We start from the raw sequence: 21,656 nt of genomic DNA on the forward strand, positions 1-21,656 counted from the left end.
GTACGTGGAATCCTATTTTGAGGTCAGATTGAACCCCCATCAATCTGCACGGGACTAGCACACGCCGGTGCTGCGGAACGTAAAATTTGAATTGCTCGTGGAGTATTGGTAGCAGCCTTATGATTTTTAAAGGGTTAAGGTAACTTTTCAAGGGCTTTCTATTGGTGCTATTTTTAACTTGCGGGTGCGACCAGAAGTCGGTGCTTTGGGATTACCCGAGTGCCGAAAACCAGAAATTGGCCTTTTTGAGCGGCCGAATGACTTTGAAATGGTAATAATATGATAACCTGAGACAGTTAGTGACAAAAAACACCAACCCCGGTCACTTTTGACGAACTCGGATTTTTCTGGTTTTGGTCGAAACGACTCGTTAAAAATATTCAAACCGCAAATGACCCAAAATGACTGATCCGTTGGTCATGAAACTTGGCCGGCCATTTGATGGCACTCTACTTTAACTAAAAAAATTTACCCGAACACGTTTTGACCATTACTTTGCGAGTTATTAAGTTTGGAATTTCGGATTCATCCGGGAGGTCAATGAAAAGTGTGCGCGCTCATTGCTCGAGTTCTAGTGGGAGTTAGGCCATGAATTGTTATAGGTAGGTGCAACTATGAGAGAACTCTCCGTGACAAAAGTTAGTTTTTGCCAATTTGACCCTTCATCTTAGACGATTGACCCCCAATTGACCCCTAGATGTCAAAATGTGGGCTTTTAGGAAAACCAGAATTTGTGAGGGTTTTTAGCTAGGAAATTTCATGAAATGTTGTGAAAACTAGGAATTACAATTGGTCTTTGGTTTAGGGTTGAGTTTAGTTATTTTTTCAACAAATGATTTTTGATAGGGATTGATCGCAGCTAGTTAATTTGATAGCGGAAGTAGAGGACTAAGAACTTTTCAGAGCAACGTTCAAAATTTACTAAGCAAACACTGAATGACATGTCAAGTGCAGATATGAGATAAAGCGGAGTGGATTTGTTTACATAAAACTCCAAAGGTCGTTTACTTAAGATAAGGAGAAAGTTGAACAATGGTTGGTAGCAGTTGAATAATAGATCATAATTTGATATTTTTTTGTTTGCATAGCAAACAAAGCCCTCCTACAGATTGGGACGGATTTCAAGTGTAAGTTGTAATGTTTAATTAAGAGATTTTGGTTTGTTTGCTTAAGATAAGAGCGTATTGGTTGAGTATAAGTTGAAGGAACACAGAGAAATTTGGACAGAAGTTTGAGAATTTTGGGGGAACTTCAATTTTGAACACCATAGAGATTTTCGCACAAGCTAGAGAAAGTAGTTGGTTTAGTGGGACCAAACTTTACAGGATAGTGTGTAAAGGAAAAAGAGATTGAGAGTGAGACTGACGTCTGGAAGTTTGTAATTGCAAGAACAGTTGGGATACTGTAAACGTTTTTGATTTAGTTCATTTGGGAAGTGAACCATGGATGTTATTATTTATTATGATTGTTTTAATTAGTATTATAAATTGTCTAAAATTTGTCCTTTCCATTGGCTTGCAAGTAATTTTCTTACATTTGTTATCCAAATAACTAGAATTGATATTACGAGCCCCATTGTGAATTAACTTATTTCAAGGCAATCTTAACTTGCAACAGCATACAGGAGTGGAAGAGGGTAAATAGCAGAGTAACAAAGTAACGCTTGCTTCACCAATTCAAAACCTTTGGTTTATTTGATTTGATCGATCTTCTGGGCGACAGAGTCCCCTCACTGTTGAGCCTAGCAGAAATTCAGAAGACGACAACAATGACATCTTAATTTTAAAGCAATAATTTGCGTTTGAACTGCCACAGCTTTCTGTCTTAACTCTTGGGTTGAATTTACCATCACTGACCTTAACTTGACCACACTTTTGTTATTTTAAACTTATTTAACCCTAAGAGTAAAGCGCACTAATGTTCACTTAGTGCGCTTTAGGGTATAGGGTTCTAATTACAGTCCGTGAGGGTAATTAACACATTAATCAATGAACACGATAGAATTTAGTTCTTTAATTTGCATCAAAACAATGTTATGACTGATACCATATATCGCATAGCCATCTTTATCACCATTAGAAAACAAACCAACTAACTCGCTTTTAGAAATGACAGGAATTTGCACCGAACCCTATGTACAAAAATCGGTTAAAAACGATTATGAAGGTCAAAAATTATCAGGTCTTTGAGTGTTTTTCCCTAAAAATACTGATTAAAAAACTATAATTTTAATGTTTTTGGGCAAATTTTTCAAGTCGGGAGAATAGATGATAAATATACAATGAATGCAACAAATATACAATTAATGGAGAAGTTGATAATGCAATCTGATTTCATTCGTGGTCAAATTTATCAGGTTTGTCTTGAGTGAGTTCAAAGGTGCATTCGATCAGCAGCTGTCCTCCTCCTCCTCCAGTCCATAATTTCCATTCTGATTTCAACTGCTCCCATTGGATCAAATCGTCAGCTGTCCAATTGGTTTGTTTAGTGCCCTCGAAGACACTCTCAACTTTTCGCGTAATTGTCTGCTGAGGGTCCTAATGTCCAAAGCAACTGTTTCCAGTTTAAGAAAAACTTAATTGAATACCAAACCTCACAACATGCAAACAATTCGCCTATCAATTGCCATCATCAGGAGGGATTTAATGCAAATTGATTTAAATGTGATTCTATCAGTTTTTAAATAGTTGTTAAAATAGTTGTTAAATAGTTGCATAGTTGTTGCAACTTTGACTTTATTGTTCCGACCCACTTTAGTGGGGGAGGAACTATATACTCAAATGGGTTTTTTTGTTCAGCAAATTTTGGCCGATCGATATAATCATCGTAGAGAGTTGTGAGTGGTATCATTCAAAAGCTCGTCCAGCGTAGAATATGGAATTAAAAAGATTTTTTCAATGTCTGATTTTTATAGGGAGTTATCGAGGTTTAAAGTTTTGTGAACATTTGTGACGTAATTCAGCTGTTTTTATTCACATTTTCGGTATTTCTGACCTAATTTTGGTCATTTTTGCTAAAATTTGTTTAAATTGTTAACTGTATTGTCATTCAATTTATCTCTAAATATAGAGGAGGGTTGCTGAATTGTTTGATCCGATTTTTTTGGCTGGAATTTATGCTAAATTGTAGAGAATTCAGACTTTTTCGGGACCAAAATTGCTTTTTTAGTGCACTTGCTTTTTCTTTGCTGGAAGTAGATAACTTAAAACTGCGGCCGTATTCTTTTTCAGCTGCAAACGAGCTAGTTAAACTGCTGCTGGCTTTGAGAGTCTTCTGGGATTACAAATTTGCCAGTTTTTTTGCAAATTCAAACTCGATATTTATACAAAATATCTATTTTTGACAAACTGAAAAATTTTGTTGAAAAATTGATCTATTTCGCAGCCAAGCCATTTGAACAAAAAGAGTATTTTGTGAGATGCGCAGCATTATCTGGGTTGATCTTGATCGCACCATGGATCCTTACGAGAAAAACAAATTTAGATTTTAATGGGGCATGTCTCTTTTTTTCAAAATATTTCCGCTATGTAAGTTTTCATGTAAATTACTGACCAGAATTTCAAAATAAGACACAATTCAAGACAGATACTTTTTACAATGAACGAGACCCAACGAGATTATAATTTGGTTTCAGAGTTAAGCTCATGGTTTTCATTGCTCTGACCAACTGATTTGTTATCTTTTTGTGGCCCAATGACTTTATGTCCCAAATCAAAGATCCAATTATCTTTCAAGAGGTATAAAAAAAACCTAGACAATTCTTCTGGTTGTTATGTAATGTGTGTTATGACTTATTATATTTGAATTTTGAATTATGAATATTATTGTTTTAAGAAAATAGCGGTTAATTTTTTAACTTTGCAACTATTTTATCTTATTTTTCTCAACTTCGGGCACACTCTCAATAAAAACAGGCAGGAACCTGATTTCCCGCTGGTTATAAATTATTGTTCGTAACAATTTTATGTTCAACTAATGGTCTCTTTGTTTGAAAGTACGCGTTTTCAGTTCTATTCTAATTTTGAGCATAACTGCATATTTTATCTATATTTTGCTTTTTTGTCGAATTATTACATTGTTGGCAAGTTCAATTGAAAGAAAGCATAATAGGAAAAATGCACTGCGTTCGAAAAAGGCGTATCTGGATATGTCAACTGTTTTTGTTATATAGTTTATGCTTTTTGCGCTGAGACGCAGTTATCTCGCAAAGTTTTGTGGACATTTTTGTTCTTGTCTATGCTTGTCTTTCTTTTTGTTGTTGTGCGCCATATACCTGACAACGATAGGCCTCAATTGCTTTCCCAGGACGTATATCTCAACCAAGTTATAAATTTCAGTTTGTAACTTTTTGTTTTAATGACTTTCAAATTGAGTTAAAAAAAATTCTATTTCTCAATTGTAAAAATTTTGCTTTCATTCTCGTATCCATGCAAAAACTTGTCACTAATTAGGGGTCTCAATTAATTTTGTTGATTCAATCAGTTTTTTTCGCGTTTGGTAATACGTTGTGACTGATTGCTTAGACCATTACGTTCATGAAATAGTTTTCAAGATTCCTATACTGTTCAACTTTTGAGTTTCTTTTTGTTGTCATGTCTACGTAGTCCTTTTCTCAGAAAGGCTCTCTGATGAAAAAATGAGGCAAAAGTGACAATTTACAATTGCTGCAGGTAACATTGTGTAATTATAGTGCCTTGAACAGTGTGATCTCGTAAAACTGTTTGAAGTTTTGTCTTCTTTAAAAATTTGTTGTTATTTTGTGGGATCGTGACTTAGTGTCATTATTAACAGGCCCAATTGGCTTCCTGAGGTATTTCAACTAAATTCATCGCTTTTTGTTGAAATCTCAAAACTTTTAATACTTTTGAAAATATTTGTTTTCGAAAAAATATTTGGGTTTTTGAGTTTCGTCAATTTTTTAAATAGTTTTTCGGTCGATTTATTGCTAAGTCTCTGTAAACACAGGTCACAGCCCGCTTCTACTGAGCTATAATTTAGTTTATATAACGGTTTTAGCATCAAACAATTGTTTGTCGGCTTTGTTACTACTGTTACTACGAGATTTCATAAAGTATTCGAGATTTTTTATATTTGAACATTTTATAGGATTTTTGTTTTTTTTTTCATTTATAACAATAATTGTAGGACACATTGATTTTGAAGATTTGCGCAATTGGTCATGGGATAAATATATGTCTCAATTGCTTCCTATGGAGATATTAATGAATATTTTAGGGATTTCAGTTGATTTATAAGGACATTAAAAACGGTGAAATTAATTGTTTTCAAAAATAGAAATATATTTATGAACTTCGCTGCTTTTTGATTTTTTGTCGACCTGTTGACCAGTCGCATTGAGGACAGGTCCGATATCTGTTCTAATGAAGTATAGGTTCAATTGATTCGTTTAGGTTTTATCTGATGCGAGTTTGATTTTGTTATGATTTTTTTTTATTATAGACGTCGAGTTTTTGTCGTAAATAATATTTGTTTTGAAATTTATTATTGACATTTCTAGTAGTTCTATTATCAACAACGTTCCTCGGCTATCTATTGTAGCATTTTTGTTTTCCATTGGTTGTTTGTTGAACGATATGTATGTTTTTGAAAGTTTTCTATCTCTTCACTATTTGGTAGCCAATTAAGTCAAGAATGTGGATAAGCGGGGTCGGAACCTTATGTGCGTACGCACATTAACGTGCCTCATTATTTTTCTTGCGAGTAGGTAACTCGATCAATTACTTTTTTGCTGATTAAGTTTTATTTTTTATTTGTTTTAGTTTTTGTTCTGATTTAGTGTTTGATTATAATAACCACTTGATTAAAATTCTCATTTACTATCTTCAAAAAAATTTAATTGAAAGGTTTTACTGATTTGATAATTTATAATTAGAATCAGATGTAAAAATTCTAGCTAAATGGTGAGTAATTGAGACTTTAGTTTGTCAACTGTTAACAAAATGACGTCAGACCACCTATGAACAAGTTTAAAAAACATAACAAAACATAGCCTTGCAGTACGCTAGTGATTTTGCCATGCTCAAAGCAACATCCATCCTTGGCTCCCAGCAACAAGAGCAATCAATTGGTTTTAAAGGAAAATCTATGTAAAAACAAGAGAATAAACTCATTTTTTCGAAATCGAACTTTCTATTTTACTTATTGGTGCCTTTTAAATTGATTAACTTGATTGTACATACATTAATAATAATAATAATGGTCAATGATTCTGCCATCCTCAAAAAAGAATACTCTAAAAAATTTCAAAAAAAGATTTCATAACACAATTTTAGTTCTTTAGTTAACTTAAAAACTTTTTTGATTGAAATCTGCTCGGAGGTTGGGCCTTCTCCTCTGAATAAAAAATATGCAATGAACACTGAACTTTGTAAGTTTTTTTGATATTTTCGCTCCGAAGGAAGAATTCTTGATTGGAAAAAAAGTTTTGCCCAACTGTATTACTCAAGGGTTAGATATAATTGACTGCTTCCAAATTCACTGCTTCCAGTTAGTTGGGTAGATTTTCTAATGTTAGATAACTACTTTCGATAACTAACTGATTATTTGAGCACTTGCATGAAGCTGGGAAGGACGGAAGAAGAGATGATGAATTGGTTGCCTACAAAATTGTGTGGGTGGGCCTTGAATGCAGTAAGTGATTTATCAAGAGATTATTGGCGGTCGACTCCAGAGAAGCAAGCATGGACACTGACCGAGACGCTGTATCAGTTTGACATACGATTGTCTGACAGTCCACTTTTTTATGAGCGAAGCTACAGTTCGTTTATTAGAGGGAAAGCGGGAAATAGGACGGAATTCAGTGAACCCAGTGATACTGCAGATCAAAGAACGCGACAGCAGTGTTCTCAGACGCAGGTGATTGATACAAGAAGTAGCGCTGGCGTTTCTTTAATTGATCACTTTCGGCAACCTGGCAAAAGTTCTGCCTGCAGAGTTTGGCATTGGGTCCAGCTGTGGTTTGTCAAGAAAAGGAGCTTTCGGTAAGGATCTGTCTGGAAAAGTGGAAGATTTGAGCATTGCTGAGTGGTAGTAGAATAAGAATTCCAGGTGACGGCGATGAAGTGCAAACTGGACCTGAGGTCGAGTTTACGGATGAAATTTGTGGTCAAACAAATCAGGAAATTTGTAGAGCAGCGCTGAGCGAAAATGAAAACAGTGGTTTCAGAAAACAAACGTCCGAGGGAGAAATCATTGAGCAGAAAGTTGAGTCTTGTGGACCAAACGAGCATTATGCTGTGGAAAAGGATTATGTACAGTCGCCAGAGTCTGATGAGCTAAGCGATGAACAGTCGGATGATGACAATTTGTTTGAAGATATTTCGGATGTAGAGGAATTTGATGTCAACGATGAGAGAAGCGAGACAGGTTTTGCTGCGAGTTTGATCTCAGTAGCATGCGACAACGTAACTGCAATAGCGAGCGGTTTTGGTGGTGGTGTCAAAGCTAGCAGAGCTGATATGTTGGGAGCCTGGGCCTTGATGGAGTTAAAGACAGGAGGTGTGGACCAGAAGTTTTGCAATGCAACACACGTGGCTGATGAGACACAAATGTGTACAACTGAGTGCACTGTGAACACTTTGGAGAATTGGACAAGTCCCGGAGGAATTGATCGTCAGCTGGTATCTAAAACACAGAAGTGCCAAAACGATAAGGCAGCAGTTGACCGAAGTAATTTTGCACAGTTGGGAAAGGAGTTGGAGGAATGGGTGCAATCGCAATTGCATGAAAGTCAGCTATGTGATAGTGTTTTGGTCGAACCAACGGATGAGCATCAAAGGGAAAGTGCTGGAGTTGACAGAACAGGGAAATCCGATCACAATTCAATGACTACAGTGTTGCACATTTTGGTTCATGATGATCAGCAGCCTAGGAGGGAGGACTCTTGCGGGTTTTCGATGGAAGTTGAGCAGAAAGTGGATAGAGGGATTGCATCGCGATTTCCGGAGATTGCGAAGCTGCTGCTGAAGAACCGATCGTTGAGCCAGAAGGAGAGGTGGAGCCGTTTGGAAGCATCAAGACAGCAGTCATGGCAGTATTACAGGAGAAATGGTAGCTACAGTGGAAGAAGAGGTGGACATCCATTCAAGCATCTAAGGAAGAAGGTTTTCATGTACAGGTGAACGAGTGTATGACGAAAGAAACGTTGACAGCTAAGTTATCCGAGCCTTTTTACCCAATTTTTGTCTACATTGTATTAATCTATTTTAACAAGACAAGTTGATCAAGCACTATAGCCGTAGGAAAAAAGTTTTTCAAAAAAGTAAGATTATTTGGGGAAATGTGTAGTTCTGGTAGATCTATTTTTAGATTTTTTTATTTTAAGTGATTTTAGGGTTCCCTGGGGAGGATATATGTCAAAGGCAATAGAGTTTGGGCAAAAACCAATGTTGATGAATTATTTAGAACTTGTTAAAATGTGGAAATGCGAAAATGTTTTCAAATCTGATTTCATCAAACGCTAATCAGATTTTAGTGCAGTTATCTTATATTAAACCGGAGCTAAAGCCAAGTGGTTCAGTTCACTAGGTCGACAGTTGTTAAAGTACGTAGGAGCAGGTCAATCGGGTCACAGGATAACGGCTTGCAATTATTCGGGAGAATAATTATCTAGGAGGGAGGAGTGTAGTAGTCCTTAATTTTTGTAAAAAGACATGGGAGAGAGGGAGAGAAAGATATATAATTTAGGTCAAATTAGGCAAGTTAATTAGGTGTTCGAAATAATGTTTCTTTCTGAATGGGTTTTTGTTTCGAAGGCGCCAGAGAGGGGATTTGAGTGATATATCATAAACAAACAAATTAATGAACAAAAGCATATTGAGCTGTCGATATATTTAGTTGAATTAGCAAAGTTGCATTTGTGCATCAAGCCAAAGTCGAAGTGAGTGATTTAAGTAAACTAGAGAGCGAAGATTGGAAGTGAAATAGATTCTTTGAACAGAATTGGAAATTCAATTTGAAGTAAACAAATGTGCTATTTTGAAGTGACAAAGATAAGGAGGGTAGCAGAACTTGGTGCCCTGCAAATGTGGGAGTTATATTAGGTGAACGCTTATGAAATTTTAATGTCAGGTACACCCAATGGTCCTTTCAGGCTGGTATATCTTTTGGGCCAATCCGACCTCCCAACTCCGAGTTATTAGCACCGGAAGTGGCGTGATTTGAAGGTTTTCGAAATTTTGAATGAAAAAATGACTGTTTGAATATGATATAAAGCTAGTTAAGAGTTGCAACGGGTATCAAGTCCAGAGTACTGTATGAGATGATAATGGAAAAGGAGTTAGGATCATTTTTGGGTATTCTGCGGTAAAAAGGCTGTTTTACCGGAAGACAGTTAGCACTTAAATTGAAATAGTAATTTCGCTAAAAGTTGAAGTCGGATTGACCTGAAAATTGGGGGATAGACTAATTTGGGTTCGAGGAATCCGACTTTGAAGTAGGATTTGACCCCAGACCAACCCGCACGGAACTAGCGCACGTCGGTGCTGCGGGACGTAAAATTTAAATTGCTCGTGGAGAATTGGTTGTAGCCTTATGATTTTTGGAGGGTAAGTGTAACTTTTCAAGGGCTTTCATATGGTGCTATTTTTAACTTCCGGGTGCGACCGGAACACGGTGCTTCGGGTTGACCCGAGTGCCAAAAACCGGAAATTGGCATTTTTGAGTGGCCGAATCATTTTAAAATGGTAATAATATGATAACGTGAGACAGTTAGTAACAAAAAATAACCACCCCGGTCAATTTTGACGAACTCGATTTTTCGGGTTTCGGCACCCACGACTCCTTAAAAAATTTCAAATTGCAAACGACTCGCAACGGCTAATCGGTAGGTCACGAAACTTGGAAGGCATGTTGGTGACACCCTACGTTTAATAGAAATTTTTACCCGAAGACGTTTTGACCACTACTTCCCGAGATATTGAGTTCTGAATTTTGGGGTGATCAGTGAGGTCGATGAAAAGTGTGCGCGGTCATTGCTCGTGTTCTATTAGGAGTTAGGTGATAAAAATTGGTGAGTAGGTGTAACTATAGTAGGACTTTTCGAGCCAATAATTATTTTTACCAAATTGACCCTTCATCTTTGGCTATTGACCCCTAAGTGACCTCTAGAGGTCACACTTTTGGGCTTTTAGGAATATTGGATTTTTCGGCGGTTTTTAACTGGGGAATTGCATGAAATCGTTTCAAAATTGGAAATTACAATTGGTCTTTGGTTTAGGGTTGAGTTTGGCTATTTATTAATCACATGATTTTTGACAGGTATTGATTGCAGCTAGTTAATTTGATAGCGGAAATAAAGGAATAAGTACTTTTCAGAGCAACGTTCAATGTTTACTAAGCAAACACTGATTGACATGTCAAGTGCATATATGAGATAAAGTTAAGTGGATTTGTTTACATAAGAGTCCAAAGGTCGTTTACTTAAGATAAGGAGAAAGTCGAACAATGGTTGCTAGCCGTTGAATGACAGACCATAGTTTGATATTGGGTTGCTTGCATAGCAAACAAAGCCCTACTACAGAATGTAATAGATTTAAAGTAAAAGTTGCAATGTTAACTTAAGAGATTGAGGTTTGTTTGCTTAAGATAAGAGCGTATTGGTGGAGTATAAATTGAAGTGACACAGAAGTTTTAGAGAGAGAGAGAGGGAAGCAGACTTTGGAGATTTTGGGAGAACTTCAGAAGTTTGGTTTCGAACAAGCGAGAGAAAGTAGTTGGTTTAGTGGGACTAAACTTTTAAAGAATTGTAATCGCAAGAAGAGTTGGGATACCGTGAGCGGTTTTGGTTTAGTTCATTTTGGGAAAGTGAACCACGGATATTGGTAATATTGTTTTAATTACTATTATAAATTGTCTTGAATTTGTCTTTTCCATCAGAGTCCCCTCACTGTTGAGCCTAGTTAGAAATTCAGAAGACGACAGAAATTTGAGATATCTGCATACAGACAGTCTTGGAAGCGATTTGGTGAGAATTTATAGAAAGTGGATAACGTTTGAGTACTTTCCTATCCGTTATTTTGCTTTTTATCCACTATGGCTTGAATAGCACAACAATTTTGGTGCTGCAAGATTTGAGAATTGGCAAAATTGAAGGAAATTTCGGAGATGAAAAAAGAATAGAGCTATCATGACAATGAGAGTTTTGCTCCAAATCGTTTGGCGACCCTTAAAAATCAGTGTTTGTACCCCATAGCTTTGCTCATCACATTGCCACTGTTATAACACCACAAAAGGATTCAAAAATACTTAGAGAAGTGACGTGACTTGAATATGGAAACAGTTCCTGCTTGTGAAGGAGGGAGAATGCGATGTCGATGGTTGTGTTGCAGAATCTGAACTGGGAGTTGGCCTTGGGAGGTTTGCAGAAGAGGGAACAACTGAGGAATGTTCCACTGCCATGTCGTAACACTGCCAAAGCTCTGTTCTTCAGAGTACTGAAAGAAGACAATGTTTTTGACATCTAAGGCAAATGCCTGATTGATTTACTTCTAATGTTTAGGTCATATGAAAATTAGACGTTTCGACAAATCCTTATGAGCAACTCTAGAACGTTGCAACAGAAAAATTCCCCTCGTACATTTTGAAGTCAATGAAAAATTATTTGTACGCTGACTTTTGCTAACTACGACGTCTTCGGTTATGTTTACCTTTTTCTTTCAAGTTGGATTGTTTTTCTTGTCGAAACATAATTAAAAAAAAATTGTTGATGAAACGTTGCGTCGCTTGCAGTTCCGCGGGAACAATTATTGATTCCAGAAGCAGATCTTGTGCAGTTTCATTTTAATAATTGGTTCTGGAATCAATTTTGATTCTATAAACCGATTGCTATAAAAATTTTGGAAAAAATGGCACTGAAATACAAGTGTGATAGAACAAGTGATCTGAACAGATTTATTCTAGTTTATTAAGATATTTGATGACGAACCAAATGTAATGATCTAATTGCCAAAGCCAAATTGCCAATAAATTTGTTAAGTTGTTCGGCTAATCAACTCAATATCATAAATTGTGACTAAATATCTGCAATTGTCCGTTGGCTCAATGGAGGGACGAATAAACTGAAAGCAACTTAAAGTTGCTGAATTTTCATTACTGAAAATCGTTATCTCCTTTTTTCACTTCATTCGAAGTACCCGATTTTCTATCATATACTGATCAAAGTCTCTTAACGATTTCCTATTTCTTTTTGCGTGACATACAACTGCTGAAACATCCGCAAACTGCAATAAAATACAGCCCTCTACTTTTCCTCTGAAACCAATAACAAACAGGAAAAAGTATAGAGGACCCAGAGCAACAACAAGAGAGTCACCAAGATTTATGACGGTCCAGTTCAACGTTGTCAGTCCATTTTCAACGCAGAGTCCATTGTTACAAATGAATGAGAGTAAAATACTGTTTGCGTTTCCCCCCAAAGCCAAATTTTAACTTTTGTATGATGAGTTGCAGACCTATGCTAAAAAATTGCTATTACATATTCACTTTTGCTCAAACCATTGATTAAGTTTTTCAGATTAAGAAAAGATCACATCGAGACATAACTTATCTTTTGCCTTTGAAAACCGAATTGCTTATTGTAAACAAGGAGGCTCGGTAATGTGCGATAGCACATAAAGTTCCGACCCCGCTCATCCACAATTTTGGCATAATTTTCTACCAAATGAGGAAGATAGAAAAACACAAAAGTTCAAGTATTTTGCAAAAAAAAACTGATGTATGAACGAAAAGATAGCCTCCAAAGCAAATAACTCAGTGGTGTAAAAATGATGCATCAGAATGATGAGACATGCCAATATTAGGAAAGAGAGTCAAGACGAACAGCAAAATCAAACAACAACAAAAATTAATATCAAAAAATTTATGTCCGTTTTAAAAAACAAAACTTAATAACAAAATCAAAATAGCGTCAGATAAAACTGAAAATAAACAAAATAACTAGATTGAAAATAACAAAAATCATTAGATTGATGAGATATGCCGATATTAAGAAAGCGAGCGAAGACGAACGGAAAATCAAACAACAACAACAACAAACATTAATTACATCAAAAAATTTATGTCCGTTTTAAAAAAACAACTTAATAACAAAATAAAAATAGTGTCAAATAAAACTGAAAATAAACAAAATAACTTGTAACTCGCCAGAAAAAATGGTTATTCAACAGTTCAAAATAGGGCTTGGTAAAAATTAGACAAAAAAGAACAGAAATTTTAAAGTTAGAAAATTCGCTGTATTTATTTTAAAAAAAAACTAATTTAAAAAAATTAATTTCAAAGTAATGAAAACCATTAAGAATCAACTAAAATATCCCATAGGTTTACAATTACCAATGCTTCTATAGAACGGAATTAAGAATTGTCGGTATTCAATTTCTTAAGCAGTTACAAAAAGAACAACAAAAAGACAAAAAACATAAAATCAATTAAAACTTGCCAGAAAATGCTTTGGAAGCCGTAATGCCATACTTTGGCCGCCAAAATATGTTCGATTGCACCTTTGTCGAACAACGATAAGTTTTTATGTGACCGCTCATTAAAGAAACTAAGTAACAATTAGACAAAAAATAAATAAAAATGAAAAATTTGAATAGGTTCGTCCATTCTTCCAAAAAAAGCCCTCGAGACCTGCAATTCTCCAGAATATGTCTGACGTCTACAAAAAGAACGTCCAATTTGACAAAAATCAAAAATTCATTTACTTTTTTTGTGAAAAACCCGTGTGAAAGCCAGTAAAGTCATAACCAAAAACATTAGATTTTTTACACCATTCCTTTTTGACACCTTCCCTTGAAATGTATTAAGTGGCCTCTCATTATTGAAACTAAGTAACAATTAGACAAAAAAGAAAAAGCAAGATTATGTAATACATGTTTTTATCGAAAAAAATTTATTTCGACAGACATGAAAGCCCTCAATTACAAAGTGAAAAAATTGAATGGGTTCGTTTATTCTTCCAATATGTCTTACGTTTACAAAAAAACGTCAAATATGACAAAAATTAAAAATTAGCTTACTTTATTTTGTGAAAAACCCGTGTCGAAGCCAGTAAAGTCATAACGAATTCATTAAAAACATTAGATTTGTGACACCAATCCCCTATGACACCTTCCCTGGACAACAATATTGTCATCTTTAACTTTTAATTAAATGAGACCAGATAACAAAAAGACAATAAATGGAACAAAATTGCGAAGTTGAAGTGTTATTTTTTTTCATTTTGGAAAACAATTGTTTTCAAAGTCATGAAAGCCATCATCTATATTCCAATATCAGAACATCGGCTCATCTACTCTTCCATGAAAACGCAATCAAATCAGGTCATTGTACAAGAATTAAATACGACTAACAAGACAGAGTAAAAACCGCAGTTAAAGACAAAATCAAAAAATTCAATTTAATTCTTCGAGAAATAATTGTGGAAGCGGTAAAGAACCATTATATATATCTTTAAGGATTAAAATATTATCAATTGTGCGTTATTTTGAACACAAAAAATCTGATATATGAACTGCCAATACCATGATGTGACAAAACTAGAAAACATGAAAAGTGGGCAAATACCTAAAAATTTTTAAAAATTTGTGAAATCTAGTAGTATCAAAGCCAGAACACCATAACTTAAGGCGTAAAACCACAAGAAAGACTAATTTTGAATTCAGCAGAAAGAAGGAGCACTCTTCGATTGCTGACACTAAGCTACAAGTTGACCAAATTAAGAGAAAAATGGAGGCCATTTTTATTTAAAAATCAAATTTTTTAAAAGTCAAAACGACCATAAGCTTTCAAGCAAGCCCCTAAAAAAATTAATTTGGAGCAGATTATGAAGCCAATAGGACCTATCACTTGTGAGCTTTGATTTTAATTGTTCTGTTCTTTAATTAAAATAAAAAAGATCGATTTTTTTATATAAAAAACAGACTGATGACAATCCGAATTATTTTCGGATTGTAACGCTCCAAGATTCGTACAAAACCAGTCCTGCTAATGTTGATTGTCCATTAAGAATATTTAATTTTTCGAATGTCATTGATATAGATATTTTATTAGTTAAAAATCGATAATAAATGTTGTGTTTTTGATAATCAACGAATAAAGTTAGCAAAGAACGGCAAAGTTTTAATTACAGAGCACTCTCAACGGCAATTGAAGTAGAATTAGCCCCCTTTTCAGTCTACAAAGATTGTGTTAGTGGTGTTTGGGTGTTCACTTCCTGCAAATTTAATCAGAGTGGACTAAAGAAACTTATTTTGTGCTCTTTTTGATGAAAAAGTCTGAATTTTGTGAAATATTTAGCCGGAAATTGTGACAAAAAATTTTTAATGAAAATAGCTGACAATATATTTTGTCTTTAAGCGTAAAATCAACAACAATTTCTTGAAAAACTTTATCAAAGTTTATCAAAATTAGTGAGATTTCAGTCAAAAATTCCGAAAAAAGGTAATTGAAATCAGCGGAATTCACTCTATTTTCTCGAAAGTTTAAACCTCGATATCTCCCTGTAAAAAACTAAAATCAAAAAAATCTTTTTAATTCCATATCCTACGCTGGACAAGCTTTCTAATGATACCAGTCTCAACTCTCTACGATGAATATATCGATCGGCCAATATTGACTGAACAAAAAAAAAACCCATTTGAGTATATAGTTCCCCCCCCCCCTCAAGAGGGGTCGGAACAATAATTTAATAAAAAATTTAATGAAGTGTTGCTTGCTCCAATAGAAGCGTTCACCAACTACTGCTAGATTTGGTGAACTGATGTAGTCGATATATCTGTGGTTTATCGTCCTTTCTGTAAACAGAAGTTACAAGAAGCTTCAAGAAATCGGAAAAAAAATGTGCTGATGCACTCAATTATTGTATAGACGCGAGTGAATTCAAATAGACATGTTAAAATCCTTCAATAACCCTAAGTTTATTCACTCGAGACCAGTTTAATCACGATTTGGTAGTTTATCATTTACTTCATAAGGTTCTTTATTCGTGACAGATCAAAAATTAAACTCAGTTTTAGTTGAATTGAAAGAAAGCATTGAAGGAGCGGCATCGACCTTTTTGCGTTAATATAGGCCCAGTTTTGCATAACAACTAATCCAAAAATTGGCAAAACTTTCTTTTTCGCCAATTATTGATTTATTTTGCCTTTATTTGTCAGTTTTTTTTCGTTCGAATGACACAATTTGTTTGTTTTGAATAATCTTTTCCTGCTCTTTGGTAGTAGGGATGTCCTGAAAATACTTCGGTAATCATCAGAGGCTTTAAAATTTTCTTATTGACACAGAGATCTTAAAAAACTACATTTAAGGATTTTTCTCCGACAAATAGAAAACGAGATTCCCATTGAGATCGACAACTGTTAATGGTTCATGCAATTGTAGTGAGTCTAAAATAGAACGTTCTATAACTTTTCAAATTTCAAACACCTTTCAAACTTAAAAATTGCCTACAAAAATATTCAACCTAATACTTTATTGAATTTTAAGATGTGTATCACTGATCAACAAAATTCAAATTGGGCTATCATCAGACTTTTATGAAGACAGAAGCAATTAAATTAGCATATCAACCGATATCAGAAAATTCTAGTGTTGTTGTTTTCACATAGATATAGATTGCCTATATCTTGCATCCGTACTCAGTTAACTAAAATTCTTTCCCAAATATCCAGTTCCCAATCTTTTCTACAAAAATTGTGACAGTTTTTGTTTTTACAACTTGAAAGTCCGAATTCTCCCATTCAGTTCAGCAAGGGTTTAACTTATAGATTGTTGCTTTATGTCGATGTTTATCACCCTAGGAACATATGACTCACAGACAATCGACTCAATGCAACGTGATGTTTAATGGTAATTCAAAGATAACATAAGCTTTATGGATAAATTTTTCGTATAAAACGATTCTACCAAATTTTACTTTGATTAAAAGTTTAAATTTAAGGCAGAAAAACCGGTGTACTAATTCATATTTCAAAATATCTGAATTTGCACACATGGGACACTATATATACGATCTTAAAGAATTAAAATTGGATTGAAATTTAGATCAAATAAAACAACAGAATCAGATACCGGGGGAAACGCTCACATTCATCGAAATACTAACAAATAATATTGTGTCATCTAAAATTGACTTGTTTTTTCCTTTAACTGCAGAAGCAGAAAGATATTGCGCAAAAATTTTACTGTAAAACAATTATGCCTTTCTATTTAATTTCAAACAAAACTCCATTAGGCTATGGGGAACAAAAAATGCTGTTTCAATCAAAGCGGAATTGAACTCAACATTGAGGTCAAAAAGTTAAAAATCGGTTGTTTGAGTACCACTTTTATACACTTATTAATTTCAGTCGATCATTGAACCTCAATTATTTTGCCCCACTTTTCACTCCAATTTAAATTTCTTATAAATGTAACATTTATATATTTTAAAAATACATAGGTTTCGAGCGTATTAGGGAACACAAGAACTCTTGGGTGAAAACTTTTTGGTGTCAAACTATTTTGTTGTGGAAATAAAGGGGTTGAAGGAATCGATGTAAAAAAACTGTAGCCTTTTACAGAATGTTTGACGAAATTTGTTTCCAAACAATCATCTGGTCTCCGGATCTTCAATTGTTCTGTCAAAATTAATTCAGACAGGAAGCCCATATAATGTAATTGCGTAATTTTTTGCCTTAAAATAACTCAAAGTGCATGTTCACAACATAGAGAGGAGAATTAGTGTTACAACTTTGTCAAGATGTTTGCATCACATCTTTGATTCAAGCTTCCTCAGCGGTTTTTGTGAACCGCTTATCTCAAGACTAATAGAGTTCTTGGGGAACCCCTCAGCAACTTAATGACTGTCGGGTTTCACCGTTTTATCGCGTGTATTACCTGTGAAATAGCTGTTTTTAACATTATCGGTCAGTATCAATACTTTGTCATTAGATTTTAATTTGGAAAATAGTGACGCTTACAGCGAATGCTGGAGAAAAAAAATAATATAACCTATATTTGCGTTATTTAACTAAATTCATCGCGCTGGAAGCACGTAGTTGGAAGAAAGAGAAAAAAAACAGACGGTAAATATAACAGACTGAACAAAAACAGCTGAACTTATGTAACGTTTGGTTTCAGCCACTTTAGCACTAAGGGGAATTTGTGAAATTAATTATTACTTTATGGCCGGAAATTTTAAAAATAGAACAAAACGCTACTGAGTAAGGGATAAGAGAGGATAATATCTAAACTGAGAATGAAAATAATTAGTTTCTTAATTTTCAACTAATTGCGGATTGAAAATATATCCCATATATTTGATATCTCAATAAGTTGTTAAGCAAGTAGCCGCATTAGTTAAATTGATATTTAAGCTACAGCCACTAACAGTCCTTGGCAATTAGATAGATGGATGCTACAGTAAATTATAAACCATAACCTCGGTTTATAGTGACTATAATCTGGGATAATGGTGACGATATCTTGTCACTACTTTTCAGTTAGTTCCAAAATTGTGTGCACGGTCGGGTTAATCCAATTTTGAGGCCGCTGGTTAAACTAACCAATTTACGCCAACTCCTACAACAATAGTCTTTAAACATGTCAGCGAGAATCAGTTATAGTGACAGTTTCTACGCTTGAAAAAATTAGCTACTTGCAAACCCAGGCTGAGGTTCCAGGCCAAAAATTCGATATGCGCCGATCACAATGAACGCACAAGGGGGCGTCGTGCGTTCAAAACTACACTGTCTGGAGACTAAAGTATTGTGGCCAGACGATAACTTGTAGTTGCAAAGATCTCACTGAAAGAGACCGACAGGAGGAATATAATTACTAAACTTCGTTTGAGACCAGTTGATTTTTTCAAAATTATTTCAAAGTTGAGGTCAACAAGCTGCGGAAGTCTACCATTTTGTGTGAAAATTTAGACCTAGTCGATTGGTCGCGCCGTATATCAAGAGCGCTATTTATCAAAGATTTCCAAAACACGTCATCATAAACCAGTTTCAAAGCTTCCGCGTGATTAAACATAACTCACTGCGACTTGACTAGCTGGACTCCAAAGTTCCACATACAACCCCACAATTTGATCTCTTCTGACACTTTGACTACCGATCCACTCAGACTTCTCACGTCTGGTATTTTGAGGAAGATCCTGGCTCTATTTCCGCAGAACTCGTTCGATCCAATGTCTACAAACCTGGCTGACAGATATCGTGATTCCTTCACCAATGTAAGAAAGCCTGGCAAGAAAGGATTCGCCATGTTCCATTTACGCCAATGCCACGATTTTAATGATTTACCTCAAAGCAATAATTTGGGCATACAAAAAGTGATTTTTTTCCAATGCATCTGTATCTGTTTGGCAAGAAATAATTTCGACCCCGGCAAATAATTTCTTACTTAAAATTCAAAAAAAATTCCGAAACCAAGTTTTATCGCATAATTTAAAGCAAAAACATGGATTCGCAAAAAATCTGGATTTACGAAATATTGATTTAACTAATATCAGGCGGGGCAAATTTTTTGAGAATGCAGCTTTTTTTATAGGATTGTAATAATCCCGTCAAATTAACAAAGCTGGTTTAAAAAAATCAGAACAAAGCCCGCAGATTGCCGGAAAATAGCCGCCGTTGTCTCGCTTGGCGCACATCGGGATTGAAACAGAAAAAAGAAAAAAAGAGAGAAATTGACAGATTTTTTCCTCAGTTTGAAAAAGTGTTCCAATTCGGTGGACAGTTTCAGTGGATTCTAAAATCATACCTAATTCCTCTTCTAAATTGAAAGCTATTAGGCTTAATACTAATGTCAGCTAGCTCAGTTGATTTTGCTCTTTTGACTTCGACAGTATTCAATAAATTGCGTAATTCAAAGTTAGAATCCATTCAGTTGAAACATTGAGTGAAGTAAGTCAGAAGTCAAGAGTGAAAATCGTGACTTATGTAAAACGAAAAAAGCGATCAAAAGGTAAAGCGAATTAAAAAACATAGCAGGACAAGTCCTGACGTACAATTCAAAGAATTTTCATGACTAAACAAAAAACTAGACCTAAAACGGACTATGAGTGAATTGGGAAAACCATTTCTAAAAAAAATCAGATCAAAAAAATAAAAGAACAGAAAATCAATGTCCAAATACAAAAATCAGAACAAAAAACTACCAGCGAGAAATGGAAATTTGGTTCAAACAAAAAACTAGGCCTAGAATGAACTATGAATGGATTGGGAAGACCAATTGGAAAAAAAATCCGACCCAAAAAATTTAAAGAACGTTAAAAAATCAAAGTGAAATTGCCGCATGTGAACAAAAATCCACTAGCGAGAAAGCGAATTTTTAATCAAACACCGTATTCTCACTCGGCTTTAAAATTAGAGCAAAAAAATTTCACACCGCAAAACCACTCGCTTTTTCGCTCCACTTCCTGTTTCGGCGTGACTAAAATCACTACTCCAATTTGACTTCAAAAATCATGAAAATGTATGAACAGATCTTAAAAAAGACAGTGCCCCAATACAATTCAAATTCTTTGAATTGTAAAAAGGAGAGCGCCTAAATAATAGCCACTGAGAGGCCGAAGGCGGCTATTAATCATACTTCCCAATCAAACTTATTTTTAAAACATGGAAGACGGCAGCTGCCTTTTGTCCTCAATTCCTCGGATTGGAGAATCTTCAGATCTGTCATGTAGTAATCGTACATCTTCACTGCCAACTTGTGATCTTCAGGAAACTTATTACAGTATTTCAGACTCTCCATTTGAGTTTGTTTCACTTTAAGCAGCCCCACTTTCAGCCTCTGGTCTTTGAGAGTCCTGAGCAGGTCCAGAATTAGAATTTTCTGTTGTTCCAACAGCTCAAGGGCAATTTGACAACTATGCAGGCGAACGTCCAATTCTTTAATACACAAATCGGGGTTAAATCGAGAGAGGATTTTCAACAGTGTGTCCTGCTTCATGTCCAAATTTTTGGGTTCAACATTTTTCGAGTTATTGGCAATGTCCGCATGATCAGTTCCGACAATCGACTTCGTTACTTCTATCATTTTCTCTTTTACGTCCTCTGTATTCCTGTCAATTTCTGATCCTGCTTTTGGGGTATTTTTTGTAGGACTGGATATATTTTGGCTTGTTTTTTGAAACCGGAAAGTTCTTTTGGCCGATATGGTGGTGCTCATTTAGCGCAATTTCTCGAAACTGTGAAATCAAATGTAAATAAGGACGATTGCAAGATGTTTGTTGATAATTTATTAATCGATCATGCCACCTTTATTGATCTATCAATAACTAACCGACATTTTCGGCTTTTTCAGATCCAAAAACTATGTTCATCACCCCGTGGATACGCTCAAAGACTAATCAAAGTCGAGGCACAAAATTCAGATTCAATCAATAATATTCTGAAGGTTAATTAATCGAATCAGAATAAAATCAATTTCCACTATCGTTGTAAACTTCCTTTAATGAATAAGCGGTCAACTCAAACGATTGTTTCTACATCTGTTTAGGTCAAGATAAGAGTTTACGAAATTTTCGTATTATCAGTAGCCAAAAGAATAACTGCCACAACTGCACAAGTGATAGAATAAAGTTGACACTCAATCAATTTTAGTCACAACGGACGAACATGTCAGAGTGACAGAAATATGTTAATGTGAACAGG

At 35.0% G+C, this 21,656-nt stretch overlaps 1 protein-coding gene across 1 annotated transcript; it reads right to left on the bottom strand.

Moving 5' to 3' along the window:
- Positions 1–2,248: 2,248 nt before the first annotated feature.
- On the bottom strand, positions 2,249–21,647 carry LOC142353081 (uncharacterized). The gene is made up of 4 exons (XM_075405277.1): positions 20,637–21,647; positions 19,037–19,241; positions 11,300–11,453; positions 2,249–2,534 (listed from the first exon to the last, which is right to left on the bottom strand). The coding sequence occupies exons 1-4, from the start codon at positions 21,169–21,171 to the stop codon at positions 2,334–2,336; spliced, it is 1,095 nt and encodes a 364-aa protein (XP_075261392.1). The 5' UTR covers positions 21,172–21,647; the 3' UTR covers positions 2,249–2,333.
- Positions 21,648–21,656: the final 9 nt, after the last annotated feature.

Source organism: Convolutriloba macropyga, chromosome 14 (genome assembly GCF_964194025.1).
Source record: "Convolutriloba macropyga chromosome 14, txConMacr16.3, whole genome shotgun sequence".
NCBI lineage: Eukaryota > Metazoa > Xenacoelomorpha > Acoela > Convolutidae > Convolutriloba > Convolutriloba macropyga.